Consider the following 22,599-nt stretch of genomic DNA (forward strand, 5'->3'; position numbering starts at 1 on the left):
GAAAAATGTGAAATGGTGCTTTGAAAGATACGCACTTTTCGAAATTTATTTTTGCAAAATACTTTATTTTTGGAACCAGGTCAAAGTATTATGAGAGCGAGATTAACATTAGCCTTTTGGCTGTATCTCAATCTCGTATGTACTGTTATTGTAATATGTATGATGTTAATTACTAAATAAATATTGCTTAAACTAAAGTATAATGAAAAACCAATAAAGGTGATATGCATACGAAGTTCAACAATTTACACACTAAAAACAACTTGTGAAATTCATATGATCAACAAAGGATATGCTTACCAGTCAATTGTTTTACCAATTTTGATCTGCTTTTCTTATTGAATATGTATGCAGGAAATTAATTACGTTGAAAACGATATCTTTTTAATTAAAAAAACACTTGGCTATGTCAGAAACCAATTCATTGATTTATTTAATGAATAAAAATTATCCACTTCCTTTTATTTTTTTTAAATTGCCATCGTTTAAAATTGAACGCTTAAACTTAATTTCATCAACGTGAACGTTAAAATCTACATTTTTTTTTACTACAAGAGTAGCACAATATTTTAGTCTTAATATGCGACAATAATAAAAGTCATTTTGACGAGCGGATGGGAAATTTTTATCAAAATCTTCGATCAATATTTAGTTTTTTTTTTAAATTTATCTTTTTACTGGCCGGGCTTGATCTACTTATTTTGTAGAGACTTTTTATAGCACAATTTCAGCGTCTTTCTTTATTATATTGTTGTCTACATTTTATGGCTCTTTAACCGGTCTACACAGAGCGTATGAATACCAGCAAGCTTCAGGTTACACGCTTAAATATGCAAATAACGTTGATATTAACTGGATATTGTTTACTAAGTATATATTATCGCAAAATTCATAAGATTCCAATCGTATAAACACAACTTCCCTCTAACGACAAATTATTGTTTTACTTTGCAATGATAACAATAGTGTTTAGGTCATAATTAATTTAACTTTAACTGGAAGTTTAATACACCTGTTTCTATCCCAACTTTATTATCTTGCTTTTATCCAAACATTTGAATTTTGGTTAAGCAATAGACGAAAAGATATATCATTGTTATTATCACAAATATTTAAATAAGAAAATTTGTGCTTAAGCTAAACCGTGAAAATACACATACTAAATGACATTACACCTTGCATACTAAATGACATTACACCGTGCAAACTGGGTCACATATTTTATTCTACCCTGCCCATTTGAGAACAAGAAGTAGTTCCCCACTAGCTCCTTTCTAATTACAGTTTCATTGTTGCAGCAAATAAAAAGAAAATCGATTTATGTTACTGTACAGATTGAATAAAAGTTTGAAATATATCATCTACATAGGAAATTGACTAATTTTTGTTTGAAATGCGCAAATAAAGGGCCGGGGTAAAGAGGTTCGAAACCGAAAGTGGTTTTTCCTAAGTAATTCAGTGCCGTTTGTTGATTTAGATGGCCTTAGTTACTGGTTTCAGAAGCGTCGCACTAAGGTTATGTTTTTGGAGTAAATGCGTATGTGGTAAAACGCACACCATGGCGCTTTATGGACACATACGATTGTTGTCTGTTTTACTAGGAACATTCCTGTCCTTCTGTCTCCTTCTATATGAGTGTGTAAGTATAAACATTTTCTTTACGTAAAGTGTTCAGAAAACTCAACAAAGACTAATGATAAAGGTGCATTAGTATGTTTGGCTTGATACTTTTATGTAATAGCGTGCACATGTCCCCTGTTTATTAGTCAGCCCGCGGGCTGACTATATTAAGTTACTGTGTTTTCATCAATATTCGTTGAACACCAATTTTCGTGGATTTCGTTATTAAGTTGATCCACGAAATGAAGTGTTCATTGAAGTGCAATATCTATTAACAGTTTGTATTGATAGGGTCATTGGCCACGAATTTACGTATCCTTGAAACTGTACGTGATTTTTATTTTACCCACGAAGCTGGGAGTCGTCTGCAGCCACTGTCCGGAGTCCGCGTATATCTTCCCAACTCTCTTAGTGAGATTGAAAAGTAAATATATTGGAAGTAGTTTGCCACCAGACCATGAAAATAAGCTAGAGAGCTGTGTCTACAAAATTACAACTTTAAGTAATAAGAAGGTGTGCATTCATACATTGCATGTACACCGCTACACGCTTACCTCACCTACATGTATAGCCATAAAAATAAGGCTGCAAACTAGATGTGCACCCGCATGTAGTTGTTGTTCTGAAAACTATTTATCTAGTATTTTAATAGATTGTGTAGTCACGTTTACCCTAAAATTTAAATGCCGCTGGCTGACTTTATTAGTTTCTTAAAAAGCTAACATTGTAGTCCATAATCCTGCGTCGTTGCAGGTGATAAAATTAAAACACGCAGCAGCACATACATTGTACAGTTGAATGGTTTCCGACTTTTTCACCCCTGCGAATGTTATTGTCATTCAAATTTTAGAACACGTGGTTTTATTTGACCCCTTCAGTTTCGCAGTCAAAATCGTGCCTTGTGTTTATTTTATAGAATCTAGGTACTTGTTGTCAAATATAAATTCTAGAAGTATATTGATTTTACACTTTATTTTCATTAATTGGTGGATAAAATGTGTTCTAGAAATAAATGTGACAATACAAAAAATAGTTTTTTTTCTGCTGTTGCAACAATTAACATGCGTAGTAGAGATCCCCCCTAGGAATTAATTTTCGATCCGCGCCTGACCTAGTAATAACATCAATAGTGAAAGAGACTATAGTATTTTATGCAGAATGTTCCTTGAAAATGGCTCAATATACTAAGTTTTTATGCAAAACATTCACCCATTATTTTTTTAAAAACCTAGTATTGCACACCACAAGCATCAAACATGGCTATGATTTTATTTTGCAACCCAATGTTTATATTTTCAACCACTCTAAACGTGGTTTATGGAAACATACGTCACAGTGAACAACCACATATTATATATATATACAAGTTTATTAGAACAAATAAAACATAATTACAATTGTTGCCTAGCTCCCAACTGTCATTCATTCATACATTTTAAGGCTCTTTAACCGGTCTACACAGAGCGTATGAATACCAGCTAGCTTCAGGTTACACGCTTATATGCAAATGGCGTTGCTATCAACTGGGTATTGTTTACTAAGTATATGTTATCGCAAAATTCATAAGATTTCAATCGTATAAACACAACTTCCCTCTAACGACAAATTAAATTGTTTTACTTTTCAATGATAACAATAGTGTTTAGGTCATAATTAATTTAACTTTAACTGGAAGTTTTATACACCTGTTTCTATCCCAACTTTATTATCTTGCTTTTATCCCAACATTTGAATTTTGGTTAAGCAATAGGTGAAAATATATATCATTGTTGTTATCAAAAATATTTAAATAAGAAAATGTGTGCTTAAGCTAAACCGTGAACATACACATACTAAATGACATTACACCTTGCATACTAAATGACATTACACCGTGCAAACTGGGTCACATATTTTATTCTACCCTGCCCATTTGAGAACAAGAAGTAGTTCCCCACTAGCTCCTTTCTAATTACAGTTTCATTGTTGCAGCAAATAAAAGAAAATCGATTTATGTTACTGTACAGATTGAATAAAAGTTTGAAATATATCATCTACATAGGAAATTGACTAATTTTTGTTTGAAATGCGCAAATAAAGGGCCGGAGTAAAGAGTTTCGAAACCGAAAGTGGTTTTTCCTAAGTAATTCAGTAATTCAGTGCCGTTTGTTGATTTAGACGGCCTTAGTTACTGGTTCCAGAAAAGTCGCACTAAGGTTATGTTTTTGGAGTAAATGCGTATGTGGTAAAACGCACACCATGGCGCTTTATGGACACATACGATTGTTGTCTGTTTTACTAGGAACATTCCTGTCCTTCTGTCTCCCTCTATATGAGTGTGTAAGTATAAACATTTTCTTTACGTAAAGTGTTCAGAAAACTCAACAAAGACTAATGATAAAGGTGCATTAGTATGTTTGGCTTGATACTTTTATGTAATAGCGTGCACATGTCCCCTGTTTATTAGTCAGCCCGCGGGCTGACTATATTAAGTTACTGTGTTTTCATTAATATTCGTTGAACACCAATTTTCGTGGATTTCGTTATTAAGTTGATCCACGAAATGAAGTGTTCATTGAAGTGCAATATCTATTAACAGTTTGTATTGATAGGGTCATTGGCCACGAATTTACGTATCCTTGAAACTGTACGTGATTTTCATTTTATCCACGAAGCTGGGAGTCGTCTGCAGCCACTGTCCGGAGTCCGCGTATATCTTCCCAACTCTCTTAGTGAGATTGAAAAGTAAATATATTGGAAGTAGTTTGCCACCAGACCATGAAAATAAGCTAGAGAGCTGTGTCTACAAAATTACAACTTTAAGTAATAAGAAGGTGTGCATTCATACATTGCATGTACACCGCTACACGCTTACCTCACCTACATGTATAGCCATAAAAATAAGGCTGCAAACTAGTTGTGCACCCGCATATAGTTGTTGTTCTGAAAACTATTTATCTAGTATTTTAATAGATTGTGTAGTCACGTTTACCCTAAAATTTAAATGCCGCTGGCTGACTTTATTAGTTTCTTAAAAAGCTAACATTGTAGTCCATAATCCTGCGTCGTTGCAGGTGATAAAATTAAAACACGCAGCAGCACATACATTGTACAGTTGAATGGTTTCCGACTTTTTCACCCCTGCGAATGTTATTGTCATTCAAATTTTAGAACACGTGGTTTTATTTGACCCTTTCAGTTTAGCAGTAAAAATCGTGCCTCTTGTTTATTTTATAGAATCTAGGTACTTGTTGTCAAGTATAAATTCTAGAAGTATATTGATTTTACACTTTATTTTCATTAATTGGTGGATAAAATGTGTTCCAGAAATAAATGTGACAATACAAAAAATAGATTTTTTTTCTGCTGTTGCAACAATTAACATGCGTAGTAGAGATCCCCCCTAGGAATTAATTTTCGATCCGCACCTGACCTAGTAATAACATCAATAGTGAAAGAGACTATAGTATTTTATGCAGAATGTTCCTTGAAAATGGCTCAATATACTAAGTTTTTATGCAAAACATTCACCCATTATTTTTTTTAAAAACATAGTATTGCACACCACACGCATCAAACATGGCTATGATTTTATTTTGCAACCCAATGTTTATATCTTCAACCACTCTACACGTGGTTTATGGAAACATACATCACAGTGAACAACCACATATTATATATATACAAGTTTATTTGAACAAATAAAACATAATAACAATGGTTGCCTAGCTCCCCACTGTCATTCATTCCCCTCGCACACACCTCTAATACAGCTTAACCAATGAACAAAAGCGATACGTCATCACTTGTTGTGCATATGACGTATCGCTGATAAATTTACACATGAGGTTGCTCACGTGACTCCTACTGAACACAACGGTAACTTTGTTCTGAATATCATCGCTAAATTTAAATAACCGCTATAGATGGTGAAATAAGACATACATCTTAAAAGATTTTGATGTTTTTACATAAATCAAAGTAGGAGATAATATGAAAATTGACCAGTACTTACGTATTTTGAGAATATTATCCAAACACTTACACTTCCGCTCGAAATTTCACAGGAACTGAACAAATCTCGGTGAAGTATCATGAACTTTCATTCGAGCACATCTGGATTTATTACATACTTAGCACCATAAAGAAAACATTCCGAACACATTCGCAGGGGTGTATTTGGAATCTAATTTACAATTACTCTCGAGACAAAGCCCAGGAAAATAGTTGTTGTCTCGTGGGACATTACCTTGCTATTGTTCGAATAATCGAGTAAATATTTTTCATTTTAATTGACGAAATATAACATTTTGTGAACTTCGGATGATGTGAATTATGGCCAAATTGACAAAAATAGATTTTGTAATTTTAGTTAATTTTAAACTCACAAGATAAAACAATCATAAAGAATATATATCATTATATGTGATGGGTTTATGGTGGCATATTTCTGCCATCATGCAATTTTCCAATCTTTATGTCGTCGATATACTATATATAAGTTATGTCGACTTGTTACTTATCAACGTGTCAAACAAATTTAAATAAAAAAGTGTACATGCATAATTTCTGCCATCTTACCAGTATCATATTTTTCTGATATAAAGATTTGACAAATCAACATCAACAATCAAAAAATCGATTTATCAGATGATTTTGTATTTTTGTTGAAATCATATATGCCGACAAGTCAGATGAAATAATACTGAAAAAATATGAGTCGTTAATTAACTTGTCAGATCTTAATGTTATCTTATCAGATAATTGTGTCAACTTGTCATATTTTTGTTAACTTGTCTCTTATTCACGTGATTTTACAATTCGTTATGCTTGCCAATAACACAACAAGAAAAGCAATGCCTTTTTAATCACTTAAAACTGCACAGCTTCAGATTTAAATTCAGGATTTAAAAATCTGAAGCAAAAACAAAAAATCGAAAGGTGGTCATTGTTGTCAACTCTACAACAAATTGTGAAAAAAAGGTCGAAGCTTGCTTATTTAAGTTGTAAATTTGTCTAAATATAGAGTGCCCTATTCTTTTATTAAATTGGTCTCTGTTGGGATGATATATATTTTCCCGTCTTTTGAGGTACATTGAAGTTATATTTTCATTGAAAAATATATGTTTATTTTTTATTCTATACAATTAAGTTTTTGGACTTCTATCCTATTTCCAGCAAAAATGTAATTTAAATTAGAACTGAAAAAATAAACTTGGGTCTAGTAAAGAGATGTCTGTCACATTAAACATTCGACACACAACAAAAAGGTTGTTTTGAATTGACATTTTTAAAAATAAAAATATAACGTCGATGTGCCTCCATAGACAAAGGAGTTCTAAGTATAGACTGGATTATTTTTGTTCTAAAATTAAAACAGATCTGGTGCCGACAAATAAAATAGGGCACAAAATTTTGTGACTAAGTTTTGTGCAATATTCTTTATCCTTTATCTCAACAAATCGTTGTAGAGAGGACACAAAGTAAGCTCTTTCATACTTTTTCAGAATTTCAAATCTTCAAAATAAGTATGCACCTTCTCATTTCTACGCTGTTCTATGTGATTAAAAACGCATTGCTTTGTTCTTGTATGCGTAATTGTAAAACATCATATTTCTTTTGAGCTCGCCTGATCAAAATTTGTTCTTTGACTGTCGTTGGCGTTGGCGTCGTTGTCGTAACCTTTTCACATTTTCATCATCTCCAGAATCACTGAGCCAATTTCAATCCACTCGGCACAAAGAATCATTGGGTTAAGGGGATTCAAGTTTTTTTTTCAAATAAATAACAATGCCCTCTATGAAATGAAGATGAAATTTTTGGGAAGTGTCCTCAGGTTGTGTTAAAACAAGTTTGTTGAAATCATGGCCCTGGGAGGTAAGGTGTAGCAACAATTGGAGGATGAATTTTTACATAGGATTATATAAAAAAAATGTTTTAAATATTCTTCTCTTAAACGTTTTGACCAGAAAAGCTGAAATTTGTTTGGGAACATCCTTATGTTGTGTAGATTTAAGTTTGTTTAAATTATAATCCCCGTGGGTAGGATTAGACAACAATGAATAATTGAAATTTTACAAAGAATTATATAGAGAAAATGTTTTAAAAAATTCTTCTCATAAACCACATCGTCAAAAGCTGAAACTTGTTTGGAAATATCCTCAGGGAGAGTAAATTCAAGTTTGTTCATAAAATGGTCCCTAGGGGTAGGATGGGGCTACATCGGGGGTATTAATTTTTACACAGGAATTCATAGAAAAAAAATCTTCCGCATAAAAACCATTTGACCAGAAAAGCTGAAACTTGTTTGAAAACATCCTCATGTAATGTACATTCAAGTTTGCTCAAATCATATTACCGGGAATGTGATTGGTCCACATCGGGCATAAATTTTTACACAGGAATATATAGAGAAAACAACCTCATGTAGTCAAATCAAATCATAATCCCTGAGGGAAGGATCGGGCCACATCGGGGGGATGAATATTTTCACAGGAATATATATATAAATGTTTAAAAATCTTCTTATTAAAAAACTGTTAGACCCGAAAAGCAGAAACTTTTGGGAAGCGTCCCCAGATAGTGTAGAGATGGGACCACAATAATGGGGTTAAATTTTACAAATGCTTATATAGAGAAAATGTTTAAAAATAAAAATCAACTTTGCGAAAAAAAACACGAAAAAAAAACATTCTCAGGTAGAGTAGATTAAAGTTTGTCCAAATTATGTTGTTCAAATTATAAACCCCGAAAAATGGATGGCGCCACAATGTAAGGGGATGAATATTTACTCAGATTTATATTTCCAAGAAAAAATCTTGAAAAATCTTCTCAAAAACCATTTTGTCAAAAAAGCTGGGACCCATGTAGAAGCAACCTCATGTAGTGTAGAATCAAGTTGTTTCAAATCATCCCCGGGTGTAGAATGGGTAGGGTAGGGCCACAATGGAAAGGGGTGAATTTTAACATAAGATTAAAAGAGGAAACATATTTTAAAAGCTTACTCTTAAAGAGACTTGGACACGATCTGAGATCAAATATTTTATTTCTATTTTTTTTGTATTAAATGGTTTACCGGTACATTTTAAATGATTGACCATCATATTGAATGTTAAAGTCAAGTTACAAGCGAGATACAGAGGTAAGAATTGGTTGTTATGTAAATAAAGCTCGAGTCTTATAGTTGTTTACAAAATATGTAATGTAGAGATTTACCATTTCTTAGACAAAATGACATGTAAAAAACCAATTTAAACTAACTCAATATCTTTATAAATACTAGTATCAACAAAAGAAAGATACATTTGATTGAAACTTACACCAATACAACACATATGTAAAAAATGACAATATTCGAGCTTTGTTTACAAAACAAAGAATTATGAAATCTCTTTCTTGCTTATAACTTGATATTTAACTTTCAAATTTTGACATAGCATTAAAAACTTCTATATTTATCAGTATAAACATTGAAAATGAAAAAATAAAACTTGAAAATTTTTAGTTAAATCGTGTCCAAGTCCCTTTAAAATCAGTCGTCCAAGAAAGCTGTAACTTGTGTGTGGGGGGGGGGGGGAGGGTGGTTGGAATTTTTAGATAGGAATGTATATTAGAGAAACACCTTTTAAAAATCATCTGAAAAAGCATTCAGCCCAAAAAGCTGAAACTTGTGTGAGAGCACAAGTTTGATCAAATCACGGTTCCCCGAAGAAAGATGGGGCCACTAAAGGGGTGGAGATTAAATACATGTAGGAATAGAGAATGATCGTCTTTCAAATACTGAGAAAAACCCAAAAGGAGTCTGGTTTTAACATAAAAATATGTGGTACATGTAAAAACAGGAAGATTTTAAAAATTTTTGAGCAAGCTCTCTTCTACTAAATTGTCAAGTCATTTTGAATTATATATTGCAATGCTGATTTGATCAGAATTATGGCTGCTGTTGCTCAGGTGAGTGATGTGATCCCTTGGCCTCTTGTTTATCTTTTGATAGCAGTTTTGGTCAGTTTTGGGCAGAATCAAGCCAGTTCAAGAAATGTTTACATTTTGATGCTCAACTGTTTAAGATGGCCACAAATCCTTCTTAACCTTTCATAATGTTACTCGTCTGTAACACGCATGTCACGAAATATCCATTTCGGTATGCGTGTTTGATATTAAAAAGTTTGAATATATCTTTGATTGTTATTTACAACAGAGAAAATATAACCATACTACATAACAATTTACACGGGAATAGAGGAAAAAGTAAGCATTCAAAATCATACATAATTAATGAATAACCTTGGAATTATTCGTTGAGTTTTATGAGGTGATAATTTTGGTCGGGAGTGAGCAAACCCATAAAGGCTTTATTTTCAGACTTCTGTAAGAGATCTGATCAACTTATCTATATTACTATATTAAAATAATAGACTCGAATTTTTCGGCTTTAATACAGAGAAATCGGAAGAATACTGTCTTTTGTTTTATATATTTTAAACATTAATGGTACTTAAAGATTACCAGTTGGTTTTTATTTTTTATCAATCAAGCTTCGCTAATTACATGTAATAATCAAGAAAAATTCCTCGGAAATCATGTGGATTTTTTGGATTTTACAATCTTGCGCATGCACATTACATTCACGCTAAATCATGGTCTCTTTAGTTTTATGTTACCACAATATCACATTTGCATGGAAAAACTCATAAATGATATTACAAATACGTGTAAATTTTCATTGAAAATATGTCATATATTCTATTCATCAAAGGGAATACGGGAGAAAAGTTTAGCTATAACTCAGTTCATTGAATATGAAAAATCCAAAGAATTCCGAATGACAACACGGTGTGTAAATTCGAAGCGAGTAAAATAAACGTTGGTGGAAAAGTGTTGAATTCTTCATTAATATGAATTAAATTTTTAGATAAAAGGTATTTACAGCCTCAAAATGGTTTGTTTTGAATAATTTGACTGTTATTTTCAATGCAGCTTCATTAATTTTTCTCCAAAATCCTTTCGAAGCGATTCTACAATTTTCAGCTCTATTACGGGTACGGGTATATGGGAGGTATTTTAAATCTGGTGAAGGCATGTCCCGAGACACAGTAAATGTTAGATTATTCTAACTTAGCAGAGCGAAGTGACATTAATAGCGTTTTTGTAGGCTTAAAGTCTGGTTATGTAAATGTCAACAATATGGTGTATCAGGGACCTATATACTAAGACGTTAGTATATACGTCCCTGGGTGTATCGATGTAGGCTATCTATTTCTTAAATCTCCAATATAATATGCAATGTCAACCCGTGCACGCACGGGTCAAAGTATAGTAAGTTATATAATTGAATACAATATTGACATTTTTACGTTATTTATATTTTGTATAATTATGCGCCCCATCATTACGCCATTTGCCTAATACTGAAATGTATTGGACAACGTGTAACAAATTTAATTGAGTGTTATCAGAGACAGGGACACAGGAATATGTTAGCATTATAATATTAAGTATTGTAGATAGACGTGACTATACATTTCATTAACCGTCATTTACTTTTAAGTTTTTCCTCAATTAGTGAGATTTTGCGATGAAGTAATTTCATGTGATATGTAAACGAGTATTGTCAAATTTCCTTAAACCTAGTCAAATTTTCAAAAACGACCAACGGATGATGTTTGACACAAATATGGAGTTGTTCTGGCGACAGTCTGCAACTCATCAGTCTTGGCCGATATAAACCTTTCTTCAGCGGTCGACCAATTTTGTGTCCGTCTTGCCAAGTTCTTATTTTTTTTTCTGCGTCGATGCCCGATTTCATTGAGATGAAACAGTCGTTAAGTAGTCAGTCAAGCAACTCTCGATCAACGTCCCATCATCAGCAGAGAGATTTAATGTCTGTCGTCGGTCGATTGACTTAATTATAGGCATTCGGATTTTTTTTAAATGTCGGCGGGAAACACCGATTGACGAAAGAAAATCCACCGAGGGTCGACTGGTCTTTTGGACAAGTTTGACAAATCGGCTGATGGACGATCGACCGGATACGACGATACGAGGAAAATTTGTTCGCCCGACCATCAGCTAAAATGTAACACAAGCATTAACGATGACATTTTCTCAGAATGAAAAAAATAATACTGATGATATTGACAAAAACAATCTATTGCTGACCTTTACTTGTAGTGATATTTTGCACTTTCAAAACAGAAGGTTAATTATCTACTCTTTTAGTTAATGACAAATGAATATTTTTAAAAATTCAAGGAAAATCCCTCAAATTTTACACTACGATTGAAATTTTTTAAATTGTGAAAATATAACAAATGAATAAACTCATTAAAGAATGTAAAAACAATTTATGAATATCAGTGTAGTTAAATAAATACAAAGTATACAGTTTTCAAAAACAATTTTCAAGAATACTCTGGCCAGAATTTTCTTAAAATTCTACTAGTTTTTGTTTTCAAATACAAAATGAGGGTTTTTTTAATTCAATTAAACAAAAATCTCAAAGATTTTTGTTTGAGCCTATTTTCAAATTCTAGCAAAAATATCTAATGTTATGTCATTATAATTTATTTTATAATTATGTTTTGTGCTAAGGACAAATTTTACTAATGACGTTGAACTTTACGTTGAATAACACATCATCACACAATGGCTGACCGCTGATTGAAACGACATTTCGTTTTATTAAAAGGATTTCATAGACTAAAACATGTAACTAACACCATAGCCGAGTGGACAAAGTGTCGGACTTGTGATCCGTACATCCCGAGTTCGATTCCCGCAGAACCTTTTGTTGTTACTTACTGGAATATTTTTTTTAGATATTCATTTTTTATCCCCAAACTGCAAATTTTTCGCTTATTTGACATTTGTACAGTTTATGTATCAATATATCTTTATTATCAAAAATGTTTCCTGTTAATTTGAATGACTTTTTCCTGGTGTGTTATTCCACCTTAATCCTTAATCAAGCCAGATCGAAATTCACCGTCAGTGGGTCTAAAAATTATAAATTATCAATGATATCAATCTCTACAAAGCTAGTTATATATTATAACAAAACAAGATGTGACAGTTTCATCCTTATTTTGCTTAAAATTATCAAAATCATGATCGATTTTATTCAAGTCATCGCATAAAAGGTATCACATCGGTAATTGCTTTTACTATACAACATTTAGAGGGAAACGATTCTTAAAAATAAGTTTGTATTTCTCTTGACAAAATATTCGGAGGAAATGTTATGTGTTCCCTATCTCATTATTTGACACCGAAAATGGCACACGATACGTTATGTTTTCAAAATATCTAGCTCCAACCGGTCTACCGTCAAAACCACGTGTTTTCTGTTCGTATGTAAACCAACTGTACACTCCCCAGAAAGCTGCTTGCTGTATGAGCCTTGAAAGAAGTAGTCCATATAAAAAAATGACCCATATTATACCTTGAAAAAGGGGCCGTTAAAATATGCTATGGGTATATGTATCACCCATTTTGAATTAAGTTATAAAACATAATGCAGCATCTTTTTAAAGAGGTGGAATGAAAAGCATAATCATTTACGTGTAAAAAATTTAAAGGTCACTTTTGATTAATTTTATTTCTTCAAAAAGGAAAAAATTGTCTTTGAATAAATACACCTTTAGCACATAGAATGTCATGTAAAGTAAATATACATAAAAGTAATATAAAAGTTAATATATGAAGTTAATGCTACGTACCTATTATAATGTAAAATATTAGATAACATTTAGTATATAAATAGTGAATACAATGGACATATATTTATTCCAGAAAGAGCTGGATGGCTACAAGTTTCCAGTATATTCAACTGAATTATGCCCCAGAAATCAGACAGAGTGGAACGAGAGGTCGTCTGCCATCAACTGTACCAAGGACAATGGATACTTGTGTTTCCCGAATGAAAAGTTCACCCAGCTGCTGGAGTTCTGTTACAGAACTCGTTTCATATGGATACAGGAAGGTACCCCTTATTTTCAACTAAACGATAAAACTGCTAGATTGTTATTGGTGGCTGGTCATGTTATGAGTAGTTGTTCGTTACTGTGGAGCTAGTTTGCACCTCTAGTTTAACCCAACGCTTTGTCTACGCAACACAGCTTTACACACACACACACAGAGAGAGAGAGAGAGAGAGAGAGAGAGAGAGAGAGAGAGAGAGAGAGAGAGAGAGAGAGAGAGAGAGACTATAGACAGGTTATTCTAAGAGATAATAAAAGTAAACACCTTAAATAAGTGGTATTGTTGTTATTTTTATTCTAATGATTTCCAAGACCAAAAACCTATTTGCACTAGTAAAGACTTTTCATGTAATATTAAACAATATTTTTCATTTCTATACTACTATATTATAATAATTTTTGGTCTTTGATACTGAGAAACCGGAAGCATACTGTCTTTTGTTTTATATATTTTAAACATCATTGGTACTTGAAGATTACCAATTTGTTTTTATTCATTCTTAGTTGAGCTTTGCTAATTAATAATCAACAAAAATTCCTCAAAAATTCCCGGAAATCACCTTGAATTTTTTGATTTTACAATCTTGCGCTTGCGCAATACATTCACGCCAACGGGATCTTTAGTTTATGTTTCCACAATATCACATCTGCATAAATAAACTCAGAAAATTCAAATGATTATACAAATACGGGCAAATTTTCATTGGACTTTTGCTATATATTCTGTTTATATATATATTAATGATTTCTTATGAGAGAAAATATAAAATAACAAATACACATTTCAACTAAGTACTTACTTTTGTCTTCGTGATGACAAAATATATTTGATTATGCAATAAAGTTACATTATATTTGTTAGGAGATTGAAAATAGAATATGTTTATTGTAAAAATGAATGATGTCCTACGGACCCAGTTTTACAAAGAAAATACGTGTACGTTGGTGAAAAGGTGTTGAATTCTTCCATTCTATGGATTAAATTTTTTAGTTGAAAGGTATTTGCAGTCTCAAAAAGGTTTGTTGTGATGAATTTGACTGTTATTTTCAAGGCTACTTCATTAATTTTCTCAAAAATCGTTCCGGAGCGATTCTGCAATTTTCTGCTACATTACGGGTATATGGGAGGTATTCTAACTGTGGTGAGAGCCTTTCCCGAGACACAGTTAGATTATTTAAACTAAGGAAAGTGTAGTGAAATTAATAGCATTATTGTAGGCTTATAGCTTTGTAATGTAATTGTCATTAATAAGGTGTGTAATGAAATTGATGTATCTATTTCGTAAATGTCCGATATGCAATGTCAACCCGTGCAGGCACGGGTCAAAGTCTAGTAATTTTGTAATTTTAAATGGTGTGAGGCCGTATTTTTGACGCTTGCATAAGTTTTTTTTTCTTGTTTTGTATTTGTTTAATAACCAATGGAATAGTTTTCCCGATCATTTATACCATGATTGATTTTAGGTTATTCACAACCGATAAATTTACAAAAAATCCCGAAAATTACTTTTTCTAAAGCTTTTATATATATACATTTTTAAAAGAGCGAGTCTTTTTAACAGTCTTCAAAGTATTTAAGGAATCTCACTCATGTTTTTGCATACATCGCCTCAATCCTACAATGTACTATCGCTTCAAACTTTTTTTTATTGATGTAAAATTTAAATAGTTACGCATATATTGGTAGCATTTGCAATTGCATGACTAAATATATAATACATGTCTGTTCTGCAATTTATAAAGTCGACGAATTTGTTCATTAAGTCAATTTGAATCAATCAAAAAAATTTGCAACATTTGTAACACAAAATAATATTAACATAAAAATGTTATAATTTAAATTTAAATAAAAATCAACAGCATAATTGTCATGACCTCGTTATTAAGATATAACAAAAATAACAAGCATTCTGAGAGTATTGCATACGCAATACAGGTTCCCTACCGGTTTGTTTTATTCTATGAAAGCTTCTAAGCATACATCTATATCAAAACTATTATAAACGAGATGCTATGCTTTAATCAGAGATAAAAGAACAGAGGAAATTCAAACTACATAGTTGTTATAGAAATTAAATAAAAACTGGGTAAAATAATACTCTTTATTTTATCTCCTGTAATTTCGCCAAGTCGCCAAGTTCGCCAAGACGTTGCTTACTCAGGGTTTGAGTTCTCAAACCCGGATTGTTAAATAGTACAATTTCACGAGTAAAATTTGTTTTAAATACAAGAAGTATTTATGATTTAAATTATTATTGACATAACAATCGATAAGGCTCTGATAAAGTTTTACTTTTAGCCAAACAGAGGAAATTTTGACAAAAATTGTTTTTGTCTTGCTTTTTCGTTTAGATAATCGTATGACACACACACTACAAAAAAATTGAAAAATGATAAGAACACCATATCTCAAAAAATTTTGCTCATTGACCTCATATAAATTTATGCCAGCAGAGAAAGATCAATATACTTAGTTTAATACTATAAATGTTTTAGCATTATCATCATTCAGTTTTTTTGTTATATTGAATCAAAAATGGGTTGTTATTTGAAAACTGATAAAGGAAATTTGGACTAGAATATCTATCAAAACTGTGAATGAAAACTTAATGCTTTGTATCTATTTAATGTCACCACTATTCATAAACTGTATTTCATTCGTCAAAGAGTTAAGCATTTTGTATTATTTTCACAATTACGAAAATCTCAATCATAGTGTAAAATTTTAATGGATTTTTCTCAAATTTTCAAAAAATATTCAATGGCCATTAGCTAAAAAAGTAGGTCATTGACCTACTTTTTTGGAAGTGAAGAATAACACTGCCATGTAAGGTCTATAACACACAATAGTTTGTTTTCATTAACATCAGTGGAGTTTTTTTTTCATTCTGAGTAAAGATGATCCTTAAGTATTTGCATAAGCAATACACGTCCCCTACCGGTTTGAAAACATTGCACTGTTGTGCAGAATATCATTTCTTATTTTACCGTCTTCTGTACCCCAAATCAACAGACCAACCCAATAATGAACCCGAATGTAATAATACAAAAACCCTGTCGATTAAATTTACAACACAATGCATAACAAGATTTTACAGAACTTATTCGTTAGAAACAATAAAAGGAATGGTTCAAGTAATGCACGATAGTATTACTGACTACATAGTTACTTTCCTCGTTTATTCTATACACACCGAACCCGATAAAGAACCAGATCATTAAAGAATTGGAATATAAAAAAATTAATTGTCTCGAAAATATGTCAACCAGACGCTACAAAGTGTACACTTGATCTGTAGTTTGACATTTTGAAGCTGTTCAGCAAATTCATATTATTCCTTAAACGCATCAAGAAAGAAAAGTGTAGAAAACTGACGTGGGTCAGACAGACGGACGGACGGACGGACTGACGAACGCAGAAGAAAGGCATAGTCTTCTTCGGTGAAACCGGTAGGGGATTAATAAAATATTATATTAAGTTCTAAATTTATTCCATTACAGTTTTTAAATATTTGTCAGAGGTAAACATTGATTAAAAAGAAGACGACGTTTTAAAACTTGATCCTTTACCTTTTGATCTGACTCTGAAGTTCTGAGCGCGAACAACCTTAATTGTCGTGATGAAGTATTTTCAACTCACTTATTATTTAAGAAACTTTCGTTGAAACTGATGAACTAAAATTAAAGCTTTACCTTTATAGTGTGTCTATATTTCAAAATATTTTGTGTGTTGTTTTATAATACTATATTAATGCTACCTTATATGCCGTTCATGATAAAGTCGAAAAAAGCACAAGTGACACGTTCGTAAAAATTTAAATATGTAAAAATCAATATAAGGATTTGTCATATTTAATATAAGTCACATTGTTTTTCTGCTTTTCTCTTAAGAAAAAGGCTAAAATTTAACTAATATGAATAAAAAGAATTAAGCCATTTATTTCGAGTATTTCAGAAATTATTAAAAAAAAAATTAAAGTGGTGCGTAGAACTTGCATGTTATTTATGGCAACACACTTAAAAAAAAAGTTCCAAAATTTGAACTAACTTTAAACAAAAAAAATTGAGCGCGTTTAAGTCTGGACAAAATCAACCCACTTTTTCATGTAATAATTAAAATGATTATTTTTAATTAAGGAAGCACTTAACGCACATAAGTCACTAATTTGGACTTCAATTTTGATTAGTTTTAGTATGTTACTTTCTGAACAGTAATGGATAATAATATCCTTTCTTTGAGAACAAGGAGTGGACGACTAACGAAATGTATCATCATAACGTTCAATTATCAGAGCATCATTGAAATGATTACAGGAAGAAGGTCCTTGGCACCTCATGTTTCTCTTCTAAAAGAAATACATGAATGCTTTGCTGTATATGAAGTATTATAAGATCATCGATAAATAAATTTGGGCTAGTTTTACAATAATTTATAATTTTTCGAATTCGGTCTTAACACACCGTGTACCTACACAACAATAATAATTATTTAAGATAATAATTATTGACTTTTCCTATTAAAGAACAATCCAAATATTGGGGTACTTCTTTCTCTAATTACTAGCGTTGCATTTTCTGTCAATAGCGTAAATAAACTCCAAAGGCTGTTTTGATTAAAAAATAAATAAACACACGATTGCCTTTGAAGAATAGGGGATTAATAACTTATACGACAGCTTTTTTGAGTGAACAAATATGGTACAAAAATTTGATTTTGTTAAGTTGATAACAACATGGTTTTTACAACCGATAATATGAAAAACAAATTTCCATCTTTATATAGATCTTACATATCAATACGGGTAACGAAAGCAAACTTTAATCCGGTTCTAAATAAAAACATAACTAAAACCACTTACATTTACAAAATTTTACATTAAGCCTCCTTAAGTGCAGAATATCAGCATTTTAATTCCATTACAATACTTCTTAATTCTGCGTGCTCATTGTAATATCATTGTATTTGTTTATTGTTTTAATAATCAATGTATGATTTTATTTCAGGTTATTGTTTGTATCTAAAAAAAGATGACTCGACGATATATTCATACAGCTGCAGCAGTTTCCAATTCGGATGTCATAATTCCTCCTTTCAATCATATGATTTGTTTAAACGTAAGTCTCAGGGAGTAATGTTAATAGCATAAAAACAATAGCATTTGTGGTTTTATTATCATTCGTTAAGCACCAATTTTTGTTCGCGAAATAAAATTTTCATTGGATTAAAATTTATGACAAAAGTTAATCGGTATAGCAATCGTGTACGGGTGAAAGAGACTTAAATTTTGAAAGTGACAAAATTTTCGAATATTAATGAAACTATTGTACACTTTCTTAGAAAAATCCTTTTTCAAATGTATATTCAAAATCAATAAAAATCATTTAAATGATTCTTTTGAAAAAACATCTTTCTGAGTACGAACCATTTTGAAAATTTCTTTTATTTCTTATGCATATTCTTCGTTTGGTTTTGGAAAACATCAATATTAAACAATATATGACTGTCAGTTGCAAAAAACAAAAACCCAAAAAACAAAAGAAAACGGTTTAACCTCAGCTGATATTACGTCCTTTAGTTCAAATCGGTAGTTTGCTATCTTTTTTTTTTGGGGGGGGGGGGACTCGTTGTTGGGCAATGGAAACTGAAGCTTGTACGTAATTATACTTTTTTTCGATTAGTCAATGGTCAAAATATATCTCACAGATACATGTTTATCGTACAATGTTACTGTCTCGAAATATAAGCGATTTAATGTGAAGAGAATGAGAGAACTTATTAAGTGCCCCCTTCGATCACATGCTCTCTGCCTTGCCAAATTTATTTTTTAAGTCAATCTATTCAATACAAAATACATGAATTGAAATCACAAAACTCCTTCAGTATTTACCGGTCAGCAGAGGATTCTATCTCCTCCTATGTACTTGATTCGACCTCTGTCTTTTTGGAGGTCCGAGTTGCTCTGTTTTAAATATGTTTTTCGTTTTATGGATTTTTGAGATGGTTGATGGTTTGTTATTGTCATTTTTTCATTTCATCACAGTAGTCAAAGCAATTTTCTGTAACATTTTTGGCATGTTCTCCAATGCTAGTATAAAGATTTGGATGTATGTCGATGAATTTATTTCCACTTTCTGAAGCTTTCTTTTAGATTTTGAAGCTATAATTTTTGGTTGGTGTTAGTGAGAATAATCGTGTTGTATGTTACGACGAAAATAACTTTTAGTTACAAAGTTAAAAGATACGAAGGAAAAACAGAAATACTTCATTATTGCATGCAGTGCAAATATTTTTCTACATATACATGTAAAACACAGTTATACGATCGCGCTTATAAAGAATTGCCGCTTGACGTTGAATAAACGTACAATACGCATTCGGAAGTTACGCATGGTGTTTGTAACATTTATATTAAAAAAAAAAATTAGATCATAACCTTACGTTGTTGAGACAGTGATCATCATTTTCACAGAGTGTTTTGATAAATGATAATCATATATTTTCTTAATTTAAAATGAGTTATGATAGATGTGCAAGTAGTGAATTCGCCGAATGATGCAGTCTTCGTTAATAAAGTTCATAATTACGTGTTATTCTGAGGTCAGTGCTATACGTGAAACAATGTACACATTTAGTGGTTAAAGGCACTAAATCCAGGCTTGCTACATTAATATTTTTTTTATGCAACACATATTTTTTTTGCAACTAGTGATCTCCTCTGTAGGTCTATGGGCTAGAATGGGCTCTGTGATAATTTTAATGCTTTCGAGTTTCCGTTAGCACCCCATGCAAATGATCCACGTATTGCAGTCCTTTTTGAAAGGACAGAAACTTGTTATTAACATTTTCTCTCATATATTCAATGAAGATATACAATAAAGTTTTCACAAAGAAATCCATAACAAATCAATCATTTTTTCTCTTATAGATTCGGGTTGTACATCAATTGGAAATGGTTGTTTTCTTGCTGAACCATCTTGCAAAGGGTAAGAATCTTTGGAAAAGTATTAAAGCATACATTTTAAAGACTTTTAGCAAATTTATTTTTTTCATTTTAATATTTCACACATTTAAAAGCTTACTGCAAACTCTCTAATAAAGAGTTATGAATACAATTGTTTATCAGCTAATAGGTTTTTGATTAAAGAACCATGATATCAGATTTTATAATTTTATTATAACATAGTTAAAGAATCATATAGAATATATCATATTAAAAACGATATTAGCAGAAAACGCAATTTTAAAACGTTCCTTACGGCCGTAACAAATTTAAACATTCAAGTATGTTCACATGAAGGGCTAATTTCCTTTCAAAGAGGAGGTATTAAGAAACGAGTAAAAAAAGTCAGTTTAAAAATGTTCTTCTCAAAAATCAAATTGTCTCTAATATCCAAATTTTAACATTCGCTTTCTGATATATTTTATATGAAGTTTGGTCACAAACTTTGTATTGTCAGCATTTTACAAACAAAATCTGTATAACAGTTTGTTACTTTTGGAGAATTATCAACATTAGTTTTATCAATGTCTTACCTTTTGAAGAAAGTTTCATTATGTTGTAAGTTACTTTCTTTTGCCCTTAAACGATTTATAATGGTTGACACAACCACCACTAGCTTAAATTATAGTATTTTACTTTAGAAAGCTATTTTGAATTAGCTGCTTTGATTAGAATTATGACCAATGTATATCAGGTTAGCAGTATGACCCCTTGGTCTCTATGTACGTTACACCATTTAACCCACGGGATTTCTTCATACCACAGCATTCATATCAGTCTAATTTTGAAAAATCCCACGAGTTAAAAAAAAGACAATTAAAACTTGCATTTTGTTGCCAGAAGGAGTATGAATTAAAATTATTTTGATAATACCAGGGGAGGGGAAAGGGATACCCCTTGAATCCGCCACTGATTTACCGCTTATTCTATGAAATATGTCCCTTTCCAAGGTTTGTTGCATGTACCATAGGTGATAAATAGTTGATAGGAAGTAATACAAAATGTTATACTTTTTATGCATCCCCATCCTTTGAAATGTTTAGAACTAACCTACAATCTTACTAAAATCAAAGAAAGGACTCTGCAAGTGCATCCGATTATATAAATAGCAATACATGGACACTTTTGTACAATTTTTTTTTTATTATTTTAAAAGATGGATAGTATGGTTGGTCGTATTTGACTATTTAAAAACAGCATTTTTAAAAAGCCGATCTATTCAATAAAATTATTTTGAACGTACATTAACATGTATATATACTTCAATTAATGGTGTGAAATATCTCAAAGTTATTTTGATAGTGTTTGTGGTTGCAGCTCTCCCTCTTCCTTAAATTTACCTCCATTATATTTTATTGATAAAATGGCAAAAATCTTTTATTTTAATCATATACATGTAATTATTATTAGATTATAGTGTATAACCAGCACCATTACAATTTGTTATTTTTAAATATGGTTGCACTACTTTTTTTTTTTAAATTAAATGTTTTGAGTACAATTTCGAGAAAGCTCCAAAGCTTACTTATAAAATCGCCGTTTACTCAGCCGAAGTACGAATATGAGTATGAAATGTTTTATAATCTCGATTATTGAGGACAAGTACGATTTTGAGCACGGATTACGATTTGGAGTTTGAGATTGCGCTTAAGAAAGTTTTATAACATCGGGGCCAGATGATAGCCTCTTCTGTCAGCTTGCAACTTTATAGCATCCGTGCCAGCTCCTGTTTTGTATTTTTCCATTTCATCTTGAACACCATTCTTGATCACCGCATATTATCGTAGTATTTAAGAAAATTGCGACAAAGTGAGAAAAAATCTTAACAAAATCTAAGCAAAAACAAATCATATACCAATATTAGTGTAATTTTAAATCTTCTCTAAAAAGAATCGGACAATATATTGCAAAGAAACGTAGCAGGCACGCTCTGTTGGTGTTTGTGACAAATGATTTTAAAATGATAAAAAAAAAACGAAAAAAAAAACAACAAAAAAACAAAAAAAACAAAAAACAAAGCA

The 22,599-nt window shown here is 31.5% G+C and overlaps 1 protein-coding gene across 1 annotated transcript in view; it reads left to right on the plus strand.

The window, feature by feature from the left end:
- The first annotated feature begins 3,699 nt into the window (after positions 1-3,699).
- Positions 3,700-22,599, plus strand: part of LOC109620240 (uncharacterized) — a 35,389-nt gene continuing 16,489 nt past the window's right edge. Inside the window, exons 1-4 of the mRNA XM_066070108.1 lie at positions 3,700-3,939; positions 13,390-13,579; positions 18,582-18,692; positions 20,504-20,561. Of these exons, the coding sequence (XP_065926180.1) occupies positions 3,859-3,939; positions 13,390-13,579; positions 18,582-18,692; positions 20,504-20,561 (440 nt within the window). The 5' untranslated portion in view covers positions 3,700-3,858. The remainder of the gene's footprint in view (positions 3,940-13,389; positions 13,580-18,581; positions 18,693-20,503; positions 20,562-22,599) is intronic.

Source organism: Magallana gigas, chromosome 8, assembly GCF_963853765.1.
Source record: "Magallana gigas chromosome 8, xbMagGiga1.1, whole genome shotgun sequence".
Taxonomy (NCBI): domain Eukaryota; kingdom Metazoa; phylum Mollusca; class Bivalvia; order Ostreida; family Ostreidae; genus Magallana; species Magallana gigas.